General features: G+C 43.5%; 1 protein-coding gene across 3 annotated transcripts in view; it reads right to left on the bottom strand.

Annotated features, from left to right (window-relative positions):
- The window catches only part of TULP4 (TUB like protein 4), a 157603-nt gene that overhangs the window by 112826 nt on the left and 22267 nt on the right, over positions 1-22510 (bottom strand). For all 3 annotated transcript variants that reach the window (XM_054974712.1, XM_054974721.1, XM_054974730.1), the window contains exon 2: positions 8772-11009. In XM_054974712.1, the coding sequence (XP_054830687.1) occupies positions 8772-9023 (252 nt within the window). In that variant the 5' untranslated portion in view covers positions 9024-11009. The remainder of the gene's footprint in view (positions 1-8771; positions 11010-22510) is intronic.

The following is a 22510-nucleotide window of genomic DNA, read 5'->3' as shown; positions in this document are numbered from 1 at the left end:
CTCGGGCTGGGGCGAAGGAGGTGACCAACTGTCGGTACTACCTTCGGGGAGGGCCAAGAGGGCTGCGGGATGCACGGCGGAGATTACGGCCTGCTGCATCCCCAGGTGCTGTTTTAGGGCCTCTAGCTCCCTCTTACAAGCGGAGTGGTCAGCGGAGGTTACCTTGGAGTGGTTATGCTCTGCCATGAACTGGGCGGCATGGGTTAGCTTAGCGATTCTTTCCTGTCCCTCGATTACTGCATGCTCAGCCATGTCGGCACGAGCGGTGGCCGCTTCAGCCTTGTGCTGGGCGTCCTGGAGGGCGGTAGTTAATCCTTGTTTTTCCAATATGAAATTGACGCGTTCAGCGCGCCACTCAACTGCCTTTTCCTCATGGTCTCTTTCCTGTTCGGCTAGTTTGGCCCTGAGACTCTGGATTTCTAGATGCAGGGCGTCCTGTTCTCGCGCTGCCTTCTCCTCTAGCTCCTTCCTCTCTTTGTCCTGGGCTATTTTGAGCCTCTCTATTTCCTGCTCGCTATCTTCCTGCGCTATATGTAATTTATTTATCAGGGACACGCTGTCCTGTAAGGCAGTAAAAAGTGCCCAAGCTCCGTATCTGTCCTTCTTGCTCGACTTGGGTTTCTCTTTCTCACAAAAATCTTGGAAGGCACTTCTAACTATCTGGAGTGGGTCGGGTCCCTTGAAGGAACCAGCTTCCCAAGGGCAATCTCCCTTCTTAACTAGCCACTTCTCCAGGCGGGGCACGGTGGGGTTTGCCCGGTACATTTTTCTTTTTAGTTTAAGGCTGATCTCGGGGGAGGTTAAAGAGTAGATCAGCGACACCAGGGGTGGGGTGATTAAAGCTGCTCAAGGGTTTTAACAACTTCTTCCTCTCTATGTTCCTTTTGGGAGGTTTATCCTTCCCTCAGGTCCTCAAGGGTTTTTACCAGGGGGTTTTAAGGTTCTACTTTTAGGGTTTACAGGGTATTTTAAGGGTCCTACACTCGGTTCTTCTCCACCGGGGGAGAAGGGAAAATTCCTATTCCCGTTTTAAGCTTGCCTACAAGCCACGGGACCAGGAAACGTTTACTGGCTCAGAAGGTGCTCTCAAGCTCTCTAAGCCCAAAAGAAAAAACCGCTCAGTGCTTCCAAGCCTCTGCTCAGAAGCCAAAGCTCAGGGGTCTCCCAAGCCTCTGCTCGGAAAACCAAAAAGCGTCCCCAAGCCTCTGCTCAGGAACTGCTACTAAGGGGGTCTCCCAAGCCTCTGCTTAGGCAACCAGAAATGCTCCCAAGCCTCTGCTCAGAAGCCAAAATGCTCTCAAGCTCTCTACCCAAGAACTGTACTCAAAGTGTCCCCAGGCCTCACGCTCAGAGACAAACGATTAAACTGTCTCCAAGCCTCGACCAAAAGACTAAAGCGCTCAAGGATTGCCTCTGCAAGTCCCCAAGCAAAAGTGCCCAGGAGTAAAACTACGGTACTCCCAAGCGGAAAAGCGCTCAAGAGTTCAAACAACTCCCAAGCAGGGTGCGCCCACGAGTCTGACTTAAAACTCGCAAGCGGAAAAGCGCCCAAGAGTCTACCTTAAAACTCTTAAGCACGGTGCGGCCGGCTGCCGCGGGGCTTCAGGAACCTGGCTTTAGATTCCCAAAGCTAACTAACCAAACGGACTATCGATCCCTTCACGTTTCCTCCGGAGCGGGGATTGAAGCCTAAGTGCTGGCAGGAACGGGGGTTTGGACGGGCTTAGGAGAGACGGGGGAGGGCGGAAAAGAATTTTATATGTGCTGCTTCAGGATATATATATATATATATATAGAGCCTACTTCTGGGATCCCACCCACATAGACGCGTTTAGGCGGCCCGGAAAGTGGCCAGGAACTTCACCAGTTCAGAGGTCCTCACCCACAGTACACCGGTTATAACGGCTGGAGGGCCTCGCGGTGCACCACAAAAGGCAAGTAGTCCAAAGCTGGCTGAAGGAGGAAATGGGGAAAAGCCAACCCACAAGATAGAAATGCTCACTAGAGCTACACACACTCACACTTTTAATTCCCTGAGCTAAATTGCGCTCTTTACACTGAGGTCTGGAAAATTTTCCTCTAAGTCAGTTCGCTGAAGACACGCGTGTCGACTCACGTGTATTCACACGAACCGGGTTATGCCCGCATATTCTCCACCAGTAAACTGTTACCAGAACTGCTCTTTATTATAATGGGGAATTAGCTGTAGCAGTCTGTAACTATTAATATTAAGCGAGGATCATAACCTATGTTTACGGAGGTCCCGATCCCAGACACTCTAGTGAAAAAGAGGCAGACAAGGAGTAAGGTCCAAACACGTGTATTGAGTGTAGCGTAAGCCTAGCTTGCACAATCATACAAGGAACACACAAGGTCTAAGAAATACAGAGTAGGAAATACAGAGACGTTCGCATTAGCGGGTTCCCAACGATGGTAAGGGAAATACTCACAATCCTGGAGCGAAGCAGAGACACGGCAGCGAGGGTGGCCCAATGCCAGCACTGGGACCACAGACGGACAGCAAGGAGGTCTGGATAGGGAATGGCCGAGGCACCGAGTGGTCTGGGAGACCAGCTTAAATACCCCAAAACGTACCCTGGGGCTGGTGCTGTACTTGGTGGTTCTCACAGATTAAAACAAAGGTTCTAATGGGCTACTGAATGGCTTGGATGGGCCACTTTGGTAATCAGATTGTGATAAGTGACACCTCAGGAAGAGGGGACAAAAGAGGGAGGGGGAAATCCAAGTGGGCTGAAAGGATGTTCCAGCGGACAGGGCTTGTCCTGATGTCATCAGCTTTGGAATGCGGAGGTTTCTTTGAGATGCATTCTTTAAGTGCTTGGGATGGTCGGCACTTAGTTCCTTCTCCGGGGCGGCTCCTAAGATATGCAGAGCGGGGCGAGGGGCTCTCGCTGCGGACGTGGTGTGCCCGCTTCGCCGAAATGGCTTCTCAAAGCAGTCTCTTCCTCTGGGTCTTCTGGCTGCCTAAGAACATGGATGCCGGCTGGGCATAGCTGGGGCTGGATAGCAGGCTGCCCGGTAGTGAGGGCAAGCTCGGCGACCGGCTCGCGGGAGGCTCCAGGCGGGAACTGACCAGGGAGCGCCTAGCCCGACTCGCTGGAGGTTTCCCCGGCAGGCGCCCGGCTGCTAGCAGCGGCTTGGGCCCATATGAGGCAGGCTTCCATGGAGGCAGCGGGAACAACACTTTAAAACACAGTCCAGAACAGGGAACAGGCACGGTCCGTGGCAGATGGCAATGCAGGCACGGGGCACACTTGTAACACAGTCCAAACGCACACTAGGAAGTCCAGATACAGGTCAGGGCATGGCTGCCCAGAAAAAGAGTCCTTTGTGCAGTTAACCAGACATGGAGTCAGTAAACTACACAGTCTATAGCGGCAGCAAGGTAATTGACACGCAGGCAGGAAACTGACACGTGTATCAGAGCACACACGTGCAAAGCAATCTTTGGTGTAGCAGTGAAACAGTAATGCAGGAAACTTTAACACAGTTCATGGCAGGCCTTAAAGCAGGGGAGGGGGCCTACTTGGCAACACTCCCCAATTTCCCATTGCTTCCTCCTTCCAAATCTAAACCCAGACTTAGAGTACTGAAATGGCAAAGAGTCCAGTAGCACCTTTAAGACTAACCAACTTCATTGTAGCATAAGCTTTCAAGAACCACAGTTCTCTTCGTCAGATGCAGGACGAAGAGAACTACACTATTACAGACTTAGATTGTGCCCTAAGAAGAAGTAGCAGGAAAAAGCTACAGCATTTGGCCCAAAAGAGGATGGAACAGATTAGAATTTTAAAAAAAGAAGGGGAGTTGCTCTTGATCGTGGCTTAAAATTGCATGCTGACTGTCATTTGACTACTTCTGCAATATACAAATGCATAGGCTTTGGTTGCATCATGTTAAGTTTGATTTAAGGAGATGCATTCCAGACATAATGAGAACTAGACCTTTACGAGAATTACAGAAGGCAAAGTATTTAAAAAATGGGTTGAAAAACTGTGGGTCTTGATTTAGGTAAAAGAAAATTATACCTTACTATTTAAAAAGCTATCATTTGTCATTTATATGACATCTTATCGTACCAATTTTATTATAATCCTCCACTCTTTCTAGCCATTGGTCTGTGCATAATTATTTCCCATTTTTAAATAGAGTCAGAAGCTGAGAGAACTCAACTACAGCCATCCACTAAATTCTTGGATGAACTGGGATTTGATGCCAGGTTTCCTGCAGCCAATTCTAGCCTTCTATCTGCTTTGATCTAGGGCTAGCACAAGACCAATTTTACTGTCATTTTTTTCTTCTATAGTTTAGAATTTGCTATAAATCAAGCTCATAAACGTTTTATCCCTGTTAGGGTTAGCACAGCTAGGCCTGAGAAGAAAGTACTATCCACCAAAATGCAACAGAAGAGTATGCTTTATCCCATATATTTGTATTTGCATGATGCAGTTTTTGTTTTTTAAAAAGGTTGGGAGTTGCAAGTAAGACTAAGCCATTTCCTAGTTTCAGATGATAACCATTGTTTACATCTAATTACCTTGCAATATAATTGGGGGGAAATACAGCCACAGCTGTACTGTGGAGGTTGTCATATTCAATTGTTTGTGGCTCTATGAGTCATTTAAGAACAGAGAGGATCAGCCACTGTTCCAGGTATCATCAGTAATGCATTATCAGAGGCTCTTCTCCAGCAATGCGTAAAGAGAAACAAATGTACAATTGGACGAAGCAGGTTCCTACAAGTGGGTTTTAAAAGCACTGTTCCCATTGTAATAGTACTACACTGGCAAGCAAAAATGGTGTTTAATTTTCTCCTACATTTCACAAACATGTTTTAAGAGTGACCACATGCCCACGTATTCCTGCAACCTACCCAATCACTAAAATTTACTCCATGAATATATTACTAAGGCATTCAACCAAGACACTCCCTATCCTACCCTCTTAAATTTAAGTAAATGTGCCTCCACATTATCCTATCCCACATAGTTACTCAGTGAATACAAGGATTTCTTATAAAGCAACATGTATTAATGCTAAGGCAACAAGGTAAGCCAGAAAAGATAAAGAACAGACTCTCTCTCTTTAAAGGAAGCACAAAGAAGAATCCCCAACCAGCAAAGCCTATCAAGGAATATAAATGTTCAGGAAAAAGTTGATGCATAAATATACTCTCTACCATTACTACTACCACCCTCTTTTTGAGCATTATGGACAGTTTCATTTGGGCAGACCTATAAAATAGTCACTCTTCTAATGAGGAAGAATTACCTCAAGATGACCAAGTAAGGAAAGCTTTTTATAAAATGGAAAAGAACAGGCTTTATGTTTTCATTTAGACTATCTACATGCCACAAATGACTTATATGTTGTCTGTGAGATCTGATGGGCTAGTAAATGCTCTGGGGAATTTTTTTGCAGGGTCGCATTTGGGTGTCTTACAATAACCATACACAAGAATCAACTGATAAATTCAATAAATGAAACCCATTGCAGAAAGAGCACAAAAGCACACTATGTTTGGCTACAAATACAACAAGTATCCTTTAAAAAGATTTACAGATTGAGGAAGTTAAATCATTATAATGAAATATATACTAAAAAGATTTTAATCATCTATATTGCAGTATCTTGTAATCTAAACACTGCCTTGTGAAAGTAAAAATTCCCAGTTCCCCAGATTCCAGCTGCATTCAAATGTTAACCATGGCTTGATTAAACAGTTGGGGCGCAACAAACTCTGCTTAGTCTACCTGATGTAAGAAGCAGGTCCTGGTTTGTGCATAAATTTAATTTATGCTGTCCAGCAAAATAATGCTTTCCAGCAAGGACATCTTCTCTACATTGCTGTCTCTGTGGCCACAAGAGATGGTATTATTCGACACTGTGATTTATGAATTCAGACATTACAACACACCAGAATTACTACAACTGAGGGCATGAAATATCAATTTGACACAAGCAATAAACCTGGGTTTGTTGAACCATGTGCATTCAGACATAACAAGTAATTGGGGTTTGGTCTACTTATGAGTTCTACACTACAGTTTATTTTAACATCTGAATGCAATCTTCAAGAGCTAAACACTTTACATCAGCACTCTGACATGCAACAAATGCAATCATAAAAGTTACTTCTTCATTAAAGCTAGTCTTAAAAACTTTCCTGTTTAGAGTAGCAAAAAGGAAACAAAAATCATGTTTGCCTTATGAACAATGCAATTCACAGCAATTCATATTAGATGAAACAGAAGAAACAATATGCCACACATCAGTGTAGGAGTGCAGGTTTTGAGCAAAGGTTAAATATTTCAACTGCCTTCTTACTAAAAACCAGGTAAATTAATTCTCAGTACAGAACTCTCAACTTTTTGTCTGATTCTTCTTTTCACTGCTTTGAACATCAGTTGTACACTTCCTTCCATGTTTACAGTGAGGAAATGCCTAAGGCAAATGGAGACTCTGCTAGGAAGTAGCAGAACATTACTATCCCAGCTTTCTTTCCCACTTTTAACATCTTATGTCTTTATACCTATCTTAAAACCTGCTTAAGATCAAATGGGATAATTTTTATAGTAACTAAGCAAAGCACAGTTGAAGTATAATGCGATCTTTCCTCATCACTTCTCAGTGAACCAGTGTAACTCACTAGAGCTGCCAGGTCCCCTGGTGGGGGTGGGAGATCCCCCACTCCCAGCCTCTGCCTCCTGCTGCCATTCATCTGGCCAGCGGGAGAAAAAGGCCCCAGGGAACTGGCCTAGAAGTCAAAAAACTCCCAAGTGGGAATGCTATCCACAGGCATAATGATGTCACTTCCAAAAGTGACATTATTGCACCCAGCAGAGGACATGCTCCCACCCATCACAAGGGCCAAAATCTATCGCACCTGCCAGGAGCGCATCCGCTGCATGCGAGAAGATCACAAAGGCAAGTGCTGGATCCCTCTCCCTCCCACCGGGAGTTTAAGGGGACCTGACAACCTTATATCTCACTCAGCACATTCTAACACATGGCAAATGATCAAAATCACACAGGCTCACCTTCTCGCCCTTCTCTTCAGCACATCCACCCCATTTCCAAGTCCTTCCAAAATCTGTCTTGGATATCCAAGTCTGCATAGGGCCTATGCACATAGGGGTGGGACCGGATGACTCTCCTCAACTACATGAAGCAAGGCTTCTTATTTAATGGATCTAAAGACATGAAGGCCCAACCACTCTCATTTTGATATGTACAAATTATGAAATTCAGGCCTACATTCACTGGATTCTGCACATATAAGTCCCTAAGGAAGCCTGATATCTGATGCAAAGATGACTCTGTGTGGGCCAAGGGTAGGGTGAGTCTGCATCACCCCAATCTTCCACCATACATTATTCAATTTTGAATAGGCTGTGTGTTTCAATTTCTAGCCTAAACTAGACACGGGCATGAATCAAAATACGAAGCAAATTTCGTCACGAAACAGGCCGTTTCATGTGTCACAAAACAGCATTTTGTGGGGCTGCGGTTATCACAAAATTATCACAAAATTCACGACTTTTTTGGCCTGTTTCGTTAGCTCCATGAACAATTTGTAATTGCAGACAGGCTGGCGCTGATCCATTGATTCCCTGGGCAACAATGGGCCCAGACCTTTTGTTGCCATTGGAAACCCCAATCATAACCCACTTGCTCATGATGCAGCTCTCCTAGCCATCTGGAGAGCTTCCATTCTGCCCTATACAGCCAGGAGCTGGGGGTCAAATCCCCTATGCAACCAAAGAGGTGGGCCTTCTGTAGCCATGGGCACACCAATCTCACCCCTCCAAACCCTGTTAGGCAGGTCTGTCAGCCAACCACAGACCTCCCGTTCTGCTCTATGTCAGCATTTTTTATAAAAGGCACCTCTCCCTGCCTCAAGTTTCAGTTCCAGTAGACAGAGGGAGAGGGAGGAGGACCTGTTGCTGGGACTGGAGTGGGAGAGTGTGTGGAAGGATTTGGGATTGTGCTTCTGGCTGCTGCTGCTTTAAAGAGATTGAAAGAGGTCTTTTATTTCCAGCTCTTGGCCTTGCTGTGGGAAGGTCTTTGGGTGAGGGTGCCTTTTTTCCTCCACCCCACCCTACCCCTCACTCCATCTTCCCGGCCCAGCTCCACCTTGGCCGGTCCTTCGTCCTCCTCTGATCCAGCAACTCCCAGTCCCCGTTTCAGTCATGCACTCTGGCAGCACTTTCTTTCCCACCCTTCCTGTTGACCTTCCCAATCAACATATTGCAAACTAGGAGGGTGGGTGGAAGAGAGCCTGCTGAAGTCTCCCTGCAAGTTTGGCATCTCCGGGTATGAAGGGGGCCATTGAAATGCCCCAGGTTCTGACAAATCACGAAACTAATTGTTTCAGCAAAGGTGTCAATTTCATGAAGTTTCGTGATTCGTCATTCGTGGATTGCGACGACACATGAAACTGTCATTTCGGGCTTTTTCCGTTTCGTGCCCATGTCTAGCCTAAACCCAATTAGTTCTTCCTCCACTAAATCTCTTTACTACACACAGACTTTCTATCTACCACCAGCATTTATCAAACCAGACAGGGGATGACAAGAACAAAGGAAAAAGTGAGCCTCCTAGACAAGCAGCATTCCAAGCCTTTCCCTTCAAGTTTTTTTGGCATGCAGAGTTTGATTTTTTTTTAAAGAAAAAGGTTATCATGATATTCTTACTGAAATGAGAGCTAATTTCTAAAACACTCAACTTGGTACATGCAGATTACTCACCTCACTGTTGTGACCCCTTAAATTAAAGTTGATTCTCTGGGGGGTGTTCCTGTCTCTTCTACAGTGGCTGGCGGTGAAGGTAACCCCTACAACTCCCCTGCCATTGCCAGTTGCCAGCCAGCCTTCCTCATAATATCGCCTTCGACACACAGGTTTCTCCTTTTCACTTTTAGGAACCCTGCCTTTCCAAGAGAGGCAGAGGATGTTGGAATCACTGCAGAGAACAGGCCCATGCTCCACTGCTGCATACATGCTTTGCCGTGTTTTTCCCTTTTGACATAAAAAGTACTATGTCTAGTGCAGAAAATATAAATCAGTGTTTTGTTTTATTGATAAGACCAAAAGTTTAGACAGATCAGAATACGAGGAAGGGGAGAGAAGGTCAGTTTCTATAAATATCCACCAAATGCATAGTGAAAAATTTCTCTATAAAAGATGATGACAGTTGGCTAAGAAAATGTAATAATTAAAAAAAACCAAAACAAATCAGGTTCATTTTGACTGAGTGTCATTAGAATGAGGGTACACTTATCCTTTGGAGAAACAGCTACTTCAGAAGAGGCTTTCAAAGAAACGGCGAGCCGCCTTTTTGCTCATTTGATATAGTCGCCAAACAGCCTGAGATTTCCAGTATAGCATTACGCAATTCCAGAGACGAAGGTTTGCAGATGTGTAGGTTTCAAGTAACTTAAGGCTTTAAAAAGATTTCCTCCAGTTGGATTTTCACACATACACATATAGGACATTCATTCATCTTCCCCAAAGCTGCCCTCTGGCATACCTTCCCTACCAGACAAATTTCTGCTGCTAAAGCTGAAATAGATTGCATAAAGGGAAAAAGGCACACAGACTGTGCGAGACCACAGACCAGAGCTTTGTGCAGTTAATATGCCAGAGCAGATGAGAAAACTGTCTCCAAACTCCACAGCTTACTGTTCAACCCAAAGGTCTTTGCAATCCAAAGGTAGTCCCAGTTCCTTTGCACCTGGTGGCTTCCCCACCACGTCCATTGGAAACTCTGTTTATCACCTGGCTGCTTCCTCACCACTCGCTGCCACTCATGAACACAAAAGCCCCTTTTCATTTAGCAGTATTAAAAAAAAATTGCTTAGAAGCTTTTAAGCCTTTGAAACAGGTATATTCACCTGAGGTGAACCATGAAGCCTCCTCCAAAACATTCAGCTGTTTCACGCCTTTGATTTTTCCCTTCTTTCCACTGTAAGAGAATTGCAGAACTCCCTTTTCATCCTCTTGTAAAAACAAGTACCAGACCTAAAAACCCATCAAATAAGCAATTATTTGCTGATCTTGTTGGATTCAAGAAAGAATGAAAAAGAGCCAATTAAAAATTTACAGGAGAACTGCACAGAAAATCCAACTTCCCCATTCTTCAATCATTTCCTTTGGTGTCTCCCTTGCTGTTTTGTATGCTCCTTCGTTACTGGTGCTTCTTGAGAGCACAAATTCATAATTTGAACCACCACTCTGGCAATTTCTTTTTAAGTGTTTCAAATGCTTTGAGTAATATTTATTATTTCAAATGACTAGTATTTGTACCATGTTATATGAAACAATCCAAAAGAAGAAAATTAGCAAATTCAGTTGAAAAACTCAACACAGGACAACATTTGTAAAAATTCAGCTCTCAGATCTGTTCCATTGCTCCTGAACCACTTTCTTCCAGTCATTACTACACAATTAGTTTGTCCCTATTTAATGGGCAAGCTTATTCACAATTTAACGGAATTTTTCAGTTTAATGCAGAGAAACACCCAAGACTTGTACATTATTCCTCTTTGAAGATTACAATATCAGTCTCCTCTCTATCAGTTTTGTTTCAGCTATAATTTCAGAGGTATTTGTGTAGTTTGTTCTGTGCAGAAGCTGTTTTCCTTCTTACATGTCTTGCAAAGTTTCTTCACCTGTCTCAGACTGTATGGAAAGCTGACCACAAGTAACAGATGGTATTCCATGGGCTTTTGGTCCTTGTGCTGTCAGGTTGCTCCATCTGGTGCTTGAATTAAATTCCCATCAATTGCCAAAAAAACCCCTCTAAAGTATGCAACTGTCAGTCTGTGTGATGGTAGAACTGTGTTTCTGTATATTCACATACATACAGTATGCACAGGCTCTCTCTCAACTTGGCAATTCGGGCTGCATCTGCCTGCTCAGTTTAGCTACAGCAGTCTAGTAAGCCATCTGTCACTCAAAGTTGGGACTGCCTGGATGCTTCCAATTCTGTAAAACAAAAATTAAAAAGTTATATTTGTACGTAATGGAGAAGCAGGACTGCATATCTATTTCATTTGAATAATGTAAAAAGGTAACTAGGATAGCAATTCTCTTTCAGTCCTCCATACAGATGTTAAGCTAATTTTATTACTTTAGTTAAACCAAATGCTTTCAAAAGATTTTTAAAAATTTCCATACATTCAAATCTGACTTCAATGAAGCCAGATTTACAGAGCACTCCTAAGTAAAGTTACTCCAGTCTAAGCCCATTGAAATCAATGGGTTTAGACAGGCAGAATTCTGCTTAGGATTTCACTGTTAATGCAGTAAAGGTAACACCAGCAGAAACAGCTTTATTTCATCCTAGAAGCTGAGACTGACATTCACACAAACAAAAAGATAATTCAAAAAGAGTCCAGTAGCACCTTTAAGACTAACCAACTTTATTGTAGCATAAGCTTTCGAGCATCACAGTTCCCTGAGAGCACTCCTGAGCTTTGCCCATTTGGGCCCCAAATCACATGCATAAATGCACCATTAAGAGAAGGAGGAGGAGGTAAGAGCCAGGTCTTTCAGGAGATAAAATGTAGATTTGGTTGCTGGAGGGAAAGGAGAGCAGGAAGCAGGGAAAGGTGAGGGCATAGGAGTTGCCAGGAGGAAAGAAGAGGACATAGTGCGGGCAGGGAGGTACAGGGGAAAATGAAGTACCTCTTGCAAGTCCTTGTGGCTGGACACATCACAACCTACCTGCACTAAAGCCATCTTTCTCTCCATTTCACCATTATCAACCCCACAGACAACCAAAGGGCTGCTTCAGTTCTCAATGGGTTACATAGTGCTGTGGAGAATAGAAGAGCTGGAAAATCCAAACTTCACCAGATAACAATTGGTCTATGGCAACCAAATCACAACAGGCTCTCCCATACACAAATCTCTTCTTTCTGATTTACAGCATAATACCAAATACATGCACAGAACATTTTTATCTCACCCCTTCCCATGAGGAGTTCAAGGCAATACACATGGTTATCTTAGCCTCCATCTTATTCTCATAACAACTCTCTGAGGTAGGTTAGGCTGAGAGTCCCGTTCCATGCCTGAGTAGCGATTTGAGGGGGGGGGAAAGGAATCCTAGACTGTAATTCTAACCACTACACTTGCTACTTGCATACAGCCAGACATAATCTAGGATAGCTACATCAAACAAGGAGGCTTTGGCATGGACAGTGAGGTACTCCAGGATCAAAACCCTGGGGATTTCCAAAACCACCTCCAAGACAACCTCAGTGAGAAAGTGTATTAGACAGCAGAATCTTTTGCTGGTAAATAAAAAAAGTAATTTCTATGGATCACAGCAACCCCACCTCCCCAACCATCCTTCAAACACTGACTCTGTACGTAGTACCTATCTAGACAAAACAGTAACAATACTGTACCTGCTGCCTTATGAAACCAGATCTTTGCTAAAAACACTAGGTCAGCTTTCTCATCAAAGATCAGACCTCGAATGCCCTTTTTCATATAACTCACCTGGCATGAACTAGAAATTCTTGTAGGGAAGGTGCCAAAAATATCTCAAAAGCAGAGCTTCAAAACTCACCTGGGCACAGCGCCAGTGTTGGGTACTAACCAGGCCCAACGCATCTATGGAGGTGGTGCCGGCAGCCACCTCAAGCGCTGAACTCTGAAGGAGGCACTGTGCCGGCCCCCGATGACCCCCCCCACCCAGAAGCGGGCTGCATCCCCACTCAGCTCTCCGCCCCTTCGCCGCTACTGCCTGCCTCGGCTTGGCTCTTGGTGAGCCGGGCGCCCAAGCGGCACGGCAGCAAGCAGGGAAGTGAGTGGGGAAGCAGGCCGCCTCCCTGCCCCTTTGCCACTGCCGCCCGCCTCAGTGAGGGGGACGCTCCTGTGTGATGACATCACAAGTGACGTCATTGTGCAGGGCTGGAGCATGCGCACACTTCATGTGCATGTGCAAGGCAAGGAGAGCAAGAAGGTATCTTGCCTCAAGCGCCAGAAACCCTGGCACCGGCCCTGGTACTAACCAATATTCTGCCAGAGCTGGACATTTGAAATACAGATGAGCATCTGACACACAAGCAGTGAACATCCTTTCACACTTGAGTACAAGTAATATGTAAAGTGGTTCTTCCAGAGAACTCAAGTGAAGGAAGTTATATTTAGAATCACAGAACTGGAAAAGGTCTTATAGGCCACTAAGCCCACCTCCCTACTCTATGAAGGAAATCTAGAGCATCCCTGATAGATGGCTATCCAGACTGCATTTGAAAACCTCTAGAAAGGAAGAGCCCACTCCTACACTCTAATTACCTCTATTATCAAATTAGTCATACGGATAAGACGTTTCTAAGACTCAGAGCTTTTTCTTTTTTTAAGATGCTGGTACTCATATATAAGGTTACACCAGTTTCCACCAATCCTCCCCTCAAGAGAGCCCCAGGTAGTATCAGTGGGTGGCAGTGGTGGGAAGTGCCATCAAGTCACTGCTGATTTATGGCAACCCTATAGGATTTTCAAGGCAAGAGACATTCAGAGGTGGTTTGCTATTGCCTGCCTCTGCACAGTGACCCTAGGCTTCTTTGGTGGTCTACATCCAATTACTAACCTGGACTGACCCTGCTTAGCTTCTGAGATCTGATGTGATCAGGCTAGCCAGGGCCGTCCAGGTCAGGGCACTGGTGAGCACAACCATGAAAAAGCCCTGCTAGTAATAATTTAAATAATAATAATAACAATAATAATTTAAAGTTATTCACCCTTTCCTTTCTTTTCCCAGTACAGCTCTTTTGGCCATAGCTTTGAGCCTGATTCTGCATTAACAAACAAAAAACAAAATACTACTACTACTATTACCAATAATAATAATAAAAGAATCTCACTCTAATCACAAAAGTTTTCTAATTTTAGACTGGATTACTAAAAGGCAGGATGCCAGTGACATGGTAATGTATGTGTCCTTATCTTGTAAAAGAAATGAAAGGCTCTGATTAATATTTGTGAGCTCATTCTTCTCAAGTATCAAAGTAATCCATCTTTGTGTCTCCTCACTGAAATGTGGGCATTCAATAGCTAGATGAGCTAAGGTGCCTATCTTCCCTGTATTGCAGAAACACCTACATTCTGAAAAGGGAATTCTCAAAAAAGTTATTCACAAAAAATCTATTACATTAGTAACATTCATGTAACTTCAGATCAGTTCCAATTCAGTATTTTTTTCCATGGAAACTTAAGGAATGGCCTTTCCTGCAATTACAGAGCAACCTCTTTCCCCCAGGATCATTCTATAATCTGCAAATAGCTTCAAAAGCCTAAGGCAGTTCTATATGGTTCCTAATTATCTAATATCTGCCCACCATTGCTTAATGCTACTCTTACAAACAGTCATTCAAGTATTTCCTCTAGAGCTCCAACACAAAGCAACCTTATGTCTGGGACAGAAATGTAAGGTTCGTAAGAAACTAAAGAGCCACCCTTGGGGTGGGGAGCATAAAATAGCATAAAGTATCAGGTTTTCAAGAGCTGAGACAAGTAGGTAATATATACAGTGGATATGCCATGGTCTGATTTAAATGAATTCCCACTGAAAATGGAACACTCATTTATTGTAAAATATTACCCAGAACATAACAAAGGTTTTTGTTACACTAGACAAAAAAAATCTGCCTATTAGTCCTTCACAGAATGGTCTGTAATTGTGGCTACAAACTGGCATGTTTATTTGTCATTCTTATGGGTGATCCCCTCTGAGCTCACTTCAAAATTAAGCTTAGGAAAAGCAAGCTACTTGCCAAAAGAGATAAATACCTCAGGTCACTGGAGCCCAATTTCAAGCTCAAAAAGCCTCTCCCCTCCACAGAATAGCACTTACTGTGCCTCTAGCTGATGTAAATGCAGGATAAAGATGGCAGCAGCTGGCCAGTTAGGCAGGCAGCTGGCCAGGCATCAAGCTGACAGGCAGGTAAAGGGAATCTGACTGTACTCCCTTCTCCCTTCCCCAGCATCTTAGAGCATCCTGGGAAATGTAGTGTATAGGATACAGACCAAACAGTATCCAAGGAATCTAAGAAAGGGACAGAGAAGGTGGGAAGAAGGGAAAGGAAGGGAGGTATATTTTCGTCTCCTGTCCACTCTTTGACTTGCTCACCCAGCAGCTCCACCCACAGAATATGCAACAGGGGGCTGGGAAAGAAGAGGAAGAAGGGGTAAAATGGAAAAACCAGGCAAAAGAAAGGGGGGGTATACAGAAAGTACCCAGGTTAGTACACACATGGAACAAGATATGACTGGCACCCTGTAGACAGATCTCTCTCAGGCTTTGTTTTTAATGGATTTTTTATTACTTTAATTGTAAGCCACCTCAAACAAGTTTCTGGAGAGGCAGCATGATTTTTTTTCTAAATAAACAAAACATACTATCGATTACTACTCCTGAATAAGAAGTTCACTCTCATTTGGCTTGCCTTTTCCTGTGTGTTATAGAGAACTACGAGCCATACTCACACCCATTAAGCAGTGTCCCATGCATCAGTGTCAGCCATTTAAGCACTTGGTATATTTTCCAGGTCCTGGAGCTGGTGTGCTACCCTGAAGCATCATAGTCAAAGGAACCCCTTCCCCATCAACTTGCTATTCGGGATTAAGGGAGTGCTGCTCACCTGTCTCTCACAATTCCCCCTCTTACAAGTTATCTTATACCTTTAAAATTCAGTATTAGGACAACTATCACTAGCTTAAAAGGATCTACACATTCCAGGAACTTTATTCAAGTGCCACAAATAAATGCAAATGAGACAATACACAAAAATGATGCTAAGGTGCTTTTTCCTATTGATTTTCCTAAAGACATTACACAGCCTATTTCCAAGAACATTTGACCATCTATTAAAAAAAACAAACCAGGACATGCACTCAGGGATAATATTTGTCGATAAGCTGGAATTAAAGTTCAATTCTCCCTCTCTCCAAGGAAAAAGAAGGATTTTAAAAGAATTCTAGGTTTTGATTCCGTGTTTTTTATTAGATACTGCATTTTTTATTGTTTGGATTGTGATTTTTCATTATTTTTGCAAATTGTTTCAGGAACATTAGGTGAAGAAAAATATTTATTTAATAAATATTTAATTCTAGATCCCTGATAAAGAGTACTACTGTATTATAGCAGTCTTAGGAAAAACCCATCCTCATCACAGGTTAGCTCAAGTGAAGGCAAGAGCATCAAATGGTAAGAACTCTGGTACATAATAAAAGAAGAGTAGGTGTTGATATTTAAGAAAATACAAAGGAAAAAAGCATCAGTATCATAATGATTAGGAACATGGCATAAATGTAATTTCTGCTGTGTAATTAATTGGTATACTAGAAAGACAATAAATATTGAAAGTCTAAGGGGCAGCAATTTTATTTATGGTTGATTTTTTTTCTTTTTCTGTATACAGCAATTCACAATGGCATTCAGAAAAGCTGGCATACAATGTGAGAGAGGCTTCAAGAGTGCAAGCTTTGGTCTCAACACGTATGTTCTGAAAAACTGAAGTTCTGACAAAAGTTTAAACTGGGCTGTGATTAACTGTTCTGTGCGAGTTTCATGTAGGTAGCCATGTTGGTCAGCAGTAGAACAGCCAGATTTGATTTCAGGGGCACCTCAGAGACCAGAAATATTTTCAGGATATGACCTTTCAAAAGTCAGAGCTCCCTTCTTCAGATGGGAGCTCTGACTCTCAAAAATTTATACCCCGGAATCTTGGTGGTCTCTAATGTGCCACTTGGTGCAAATCCTGGTAGTCTGTGCAATTCATCAATTTTTCTTTTAGAGATTGACAATGCGATCCTATGCCCTTCTAGACCCATTAATAGAGGTGGGCACGAATCACAATATGAAGCAAAAAACCCCCCACAAACCGGGCCAATTCGTGGTTCATGAAAACGCGGTTTGTGGGGCCATGTTTTCCACAAACTCCACGACTTTTGTGCCCAGTTCATGAGAGTCGTGAGCAGTTCAAGAAGCCAGACAGGCTGGCGTGCTGAGGGATGTATGAAACTGACAGCCCAGTTCTCCTGCCACCAGTGAGCAGGTCAGTTTGACAGACCTCACGCCAAGTGCAGCCCACGGGCCCCCTTCTCCTGCTGACCAGCAGTAGAAGAATGGGGGCTGTCAGTTTCACAGACCCCACGCCGGGTTCAGCCCTGTCAATTTCACAGACCACGCGCTGGGTTCAGCCCATGGGCTGAAGCCCATGCAGGGCAAGTGAAGCTGACCGCCCCCTTCTCCAGCCTCCCGGGCAGATGGAGAACAGAGCTGTCAGTTTCACAGACCCCAAGCCGTGTTCAGCCCAGAGGCTGAAGCCCGTGTGGGGCGAGTGAAGATGATAGCCCCCTTCTCCTGCCACCTGGGTGTTAGGAGAACGGGGTTGTCAGTTTCACAGACCCTGCGCCAGGTTCAGCCCATGGGCTGAAGCCCATGCAGGGTGAGTGAAAATGACAGCCCCATTCTCCTGCCAACGGGGCTGTCAGCTTCACTCACCCCACACCGGCTTCAGCTCATTGGCTGAACCTGGCGCGGGGTCTGACAGCCAATTGAAGCTGGCTTGGGGTGTGTGATAGTGACAGCCTCGTTCTTCTGTCGCCGCGAGCAGCAGGAGAAGGGGGCTGTCTGTTTCAAAAAGATCTGAAATTCCACAAACCGATTTGTGAACTGAGAAAAGGTTGTGGAAGTTCGTGGTTCCTGGTTCATGGAAATGCGACGAACCACGAATCACGTGGTTCTTTTTTTTCCAGTTCGTGCCCATGTCTACCCATTAACTTCAAGACTGCAACTTTGCTTAGGATTGCACTGCAGGTTTTTCTCTTACTGGCCATGTTCCTGTCAGCATTTCTCTCTCTGATAGGATTGTCTACTACCTAGAGAAAAAACATCCTTTTAACAGAGGTTTAATGGGACATTATTTTCAAGGTCATTTTATTTACCTCCATGCCATCAACAGCTTCACACATCTCCACATAGCAAGCCTCTATTAAATGGACACATTTTTCTCCAGGCCTGCTGGCGACCCTGTTCTCTAGCCAGATAGTACAAAGAAGTTAGCATGAACTTTATGAGCTAAACACCACAGGGAGGGAGGAACATTCTACAGTGGTTAACTGTACAGAGTGGGAAGGAAATACACTGAACTATGTTTAAGATTGGGAAAGGGGATGGCTGTCACACACAGCACCTGCCCTGCTGATCGTAAAGAACCCAGAGTCTCCACATCTTCACCTCTATTCCTTTTCCAGGCATACCTTTTTAAATAGCTGGTTCTGAGGAGGAAGAGAGAGCAACTGATGCCTGCTTTGGTCTCCATGGAAAGGGAGAGCCCTTTTGGATGCCTAGGCAGGCAGAGAAATGGGTCTGTGCACACTAAGGGGTTATTCTCAGGAATAGCAATGTTATCTTCCTCAATAATAAATACAGATTAAAGTTATTCAGCACAGATGTAAGATTTTCAGCACAGTCAGGTAGCAATCCTGGTCTCAAGGTAATCAACTTCTAATGCCGGGACATCGACCTTGCTAACAAGGAGACAGACGCTCTATTGATTGATCTTCTAATCAGCCTCTTTGACCTATATGACTTGATCAGAGATGCTGATTATGCTTATTAACATTCCTGAAGCATTAAACTGCCTTCTCCTCTTTCGTCAACCTCACATTTCACATAAATTTAAGTACTAAGAACCATTAGAGGCTTCATATTAACAAAGATGTTTTGATAACCCAGAATATTACAGCAATCAGTTTTGTGGGGGTTTTCAGCAACCACAGGAAATATCCCATCTACACATAATAAGTCAGAAGATGGCCTTGATTTAGGCATAGCAAGATGAACTGCTTTTCTCTCCTGATCTACATAGATGTGTATATTGTTGCATAAGCACACAGTCTCCAAACACTAAAAAACATGTGGGCATTCTCTTCACTAATATCACAAACAGTATTCAATAACTGACCAAATCACAATGCTAATTAATGAGGAATTAAATTTTTTCTTCTGAAGGTACCACTTATGAACACTCAGAAAATATCATCTCTGTAATGAAAATGCTAGTTTCTGGAAAAGTGATTATACCGTGTGCAACAAATGGTGAAAATGTGCATTTACTGAGCAAAATATGATTAAAACAATTCTTCGAAATTAGAAGCACATTTATATTTACACTTACACTGACCATCATCTGTCAATTATATAAAGATAATCCTACTTCTGAGGCATTAACCATTTGTGTATTTGGCAATACCGCTTGTATGGAAAAACCTAAGTGCAAATGTTTGTGATAATTTCCCCATATTTGAGGAAATGTGAAAAGTCCTAGCCCCAGACTTACCTGGGGCTCTGTTTGCACATGTGCATGGGGGTGGGGCACAGAATAAGGCGGAAGCCATCTTTGCTGCAGCCCAGCAGCTCCCAAGAGCTCTAGCAAGGCTGCACGGGCAATGTTAAGTTTAAAATGCCAATCAGCATCAGGCTGGTCGGGCTAGGGGGACAGGACCCTGCCAGCGGACTTAGAAGGCAAAGGGTTCCCTCTGGTCTGCATGCAGGGTATTTATTTGTGAGCAGACAAGGCTGCTTCTATTCTGCCTTGCTCTGGACTGGCTTTCCACCACTGCCACCCATCAGTTCAATGAGATTGTTGATTTAATCATTGAAAATTCATCTGTAGCTTGGGTGGTCTTTATGGTTGTTTCTGGGCTCTGTAATTTGTCATTGGTTGTATCATGGTTTGGAGGTTCTAGTCTATTCTATGTCACAACTTTAAGGTGGCAGTTTAAGCACTGAGCCCAGATCCTCTGCAGGGGGGTGGGGGGGACAGGGTTTGTGCACTCAGTTTCCCCATACTTGAGGATCCACTTAAGAGTTTTTGGGAGTGAGGCACTGCATTTCAGGACCAAGCCCAGCTCAGGGCTGTTGGGGCATGCTTACTCCCAGGTGGCACGGTGACCCACACAGAGGTTTGCATCCATGTGGAATCTCAGTTCTGCCATCCCACAGTCCCTCCCCTTAGCAGATGGGCTAGGGGGAAGAGGTTGGCCAGCCATCTCATCTGCCTTATACTACCCCATAGGTCTGTAAGCTATAAACCAATAAAGCTTTTAATTTTCCATCAACCTTTTCATTTTCCATCAATTTGGGTTCTGGGTCCGTTTTGTTACTTTGTCTTCACGCCCCCACCCCAATCCCTTTTGCTGCTGGGCCCATGCTATCTACTTGTTACAGCATTATAGAAACTGAAACAAGTCAAACCAAGACCTCAAAAAGGCACTCAGACCAACTAAACAAGATAATTCCCTAGCTGAAAAATGCTGTCTTTGATGATACTCCAAGGTCTCTAAAAATAAAACCACCTAAATGACTGGTGCTTCTATGCCATTCTTCCCAATTTTAGAAATAACTCAGAAACAGAAGATAACTGAGATAGGCACAATCTGGGTTTACAAGTGTGTATAGCTACAATTATACCATGCAAAGCAGAACCATATTATCTAGGACTCTTGAGTAAACAAGAGTTGGAGTATCAGTTATCCTTTGCAAGTGTTAGAATGCCACAGTAATGCAGTTTCGAATGCTCTCTCTTTGCATTACTATTCCAGACTCTTGACAATGACTCCTTAAGCCTAGAGAAGACTGAAACATTGACAAGGATGATGGGAAGAAGTAAAGCATGTGTGTTACCCTCTCCCGTTTTACTGATTCAGTCTTTCCACTGGTCAAAAGGAATGTACACAGATGCCCTGTCCTATATGGAATATCCAATCTGTCAGAGGGAGGAGAAGCAAAGCCTGTGATATACTATCTAAGTATCCCAACAAATACTGTTAGCTTAGAGGGCATTTTCTCTGCCTAACTCTGCTTTCAGATGTACCAGTCCATAACACTTTCGCTACCTCAATCTGCTTTGGGATGAATTGGCCTCTGTATGGTCAAATTAATGAGGTAAGTCAAACTGTCATTTTTTAAAAAAAATTCATATAGCAATGATGAGAATAGCTATTTTCATAGGGAATAAAAAATTGATTAACATTGTCTGGATTACAGCCATTAAACAAATATGAAAAATAATTTCATTTTAACACATCTTCTTAGGTAGAGACACATAATACAGCAAATTGTTGAACAAGTGTTCCATGTTGTACACGGCTGCCCAGTTTACTTTGTCAATTTCCTTTAGAATTAATAATTTTTACATCAATTTATCACACATGAGGAAATGAGAAGCTCCAAATGGATTTCTTTTTAAGAATTAGGGGAAACTACCAATAAGGATTAATATCAAGTAATCTAACAAGCTTTTTTGAGTTGTTAAATCACAATTAACATCTGAAACAAAGTTGTTTCAAAAAACTCAAAATACTGTAAACAAATTACTGAGATCTTGCTTAATAATAATAGCCCAGCCAGTGAACACTATGTTCTGCATTTAGCATATTTGATGTTGAACATTTTTCAGAAGCTTCGCTGGGGAAAGCTTTCAGGGGAGGAAATACTACTGCATATGTTAATCTAATAATTATTTGGTCTTTCATCACATTCACTATTAAGCTGATGTTTTAGGAATTCACTGAGAACTAAGAGCCATTGTTTTGTTTTTCAGAAAACAGTAAAGAAATCTCACATCAGGTGGAAATTGAACAAGGCCATAACATAAGCCACAGCAATGGCCAGATGCCTTCATATAGAGCCAGTTTAGTGTAGTGGTTAAGAGCTGGAGAGCTGGGTTTGATTCCCCACTCCTCCCCTTGGAGCCAGCTGGGTGACTTTGGGTCAGTCACAGCTTCTAGGAGCTCTCTCAGCCCCACCCATCTCACAGAGGGTTTTGTTGTGGGGATAATAATAACACACTTTGTAAACTGCCCTGAGTGGGTGTTAAGTTGTCCTAAAGGGCAGTATATAAATCAAATGTTGTTGTTGTTGTTATATACTGAGAAAGCGCTAAGTTTCCCAGCTCATCACAGTAGCATCTTTACAGTATGGTAAGCCAGTCAACTTTCAGAATAAGATTCAACTAGCTATGCAGAAAGAGAGGTCTTCAAGCTGTGAGCCCTGGCATTTTCTCCAAGTATCATTCTATGTGTACAATTTGCATGGGCATGGTTGTTGTGGATTTTCCGGGCTGTATCACCGTGGTCTTGGCATTGTAGTTCCTGACGTTTCGCCAGCAGCTGTGACTGGCATCTTCAGAGGTGTAGCATCGAAAGAAAGAGATCTCTCAGTGTCAAACTGTGGAGTAGATGTTAGCAGGTAATTTATATCTACTCAGGAAGGTGGGTTTGGGTTGCGTCATCCTGAAAGTGTTTCCCAGGGTGTGGAATGCTAATGCTTCACTGTATCCTGAGGAGGTTCTTTTGCATATGGATTGGTGCTTGATATGCTAATCTTATCTGCAGGGCTATTGTAAGATGTAGAGTACTTTGTTAGCCTCGTGTTTTTCAGGACTGGAAACCATGCTCTCTAT

The sequence above is a fragment of the Eublepharis macularius genome, chromosome 1 (assembly GCF_028583425.1).
Source record: "Eublepharis macularius isolate TG4126 chromosome 1, MPM_Emac_v1.0, whole genome shotgun sequence".
Lineage (NCBI taxonomy): Eukaryota > Metazoa > Chordata > Lepidosauria > Squamata > Eublepharidae > Eublepharis > Eublepharis macularius.
The sequence above is the reverse complement of the archived record's forward strand: the minus strand, read 5'-3'. Positions and strand labels throughout refer to the sequence as shown.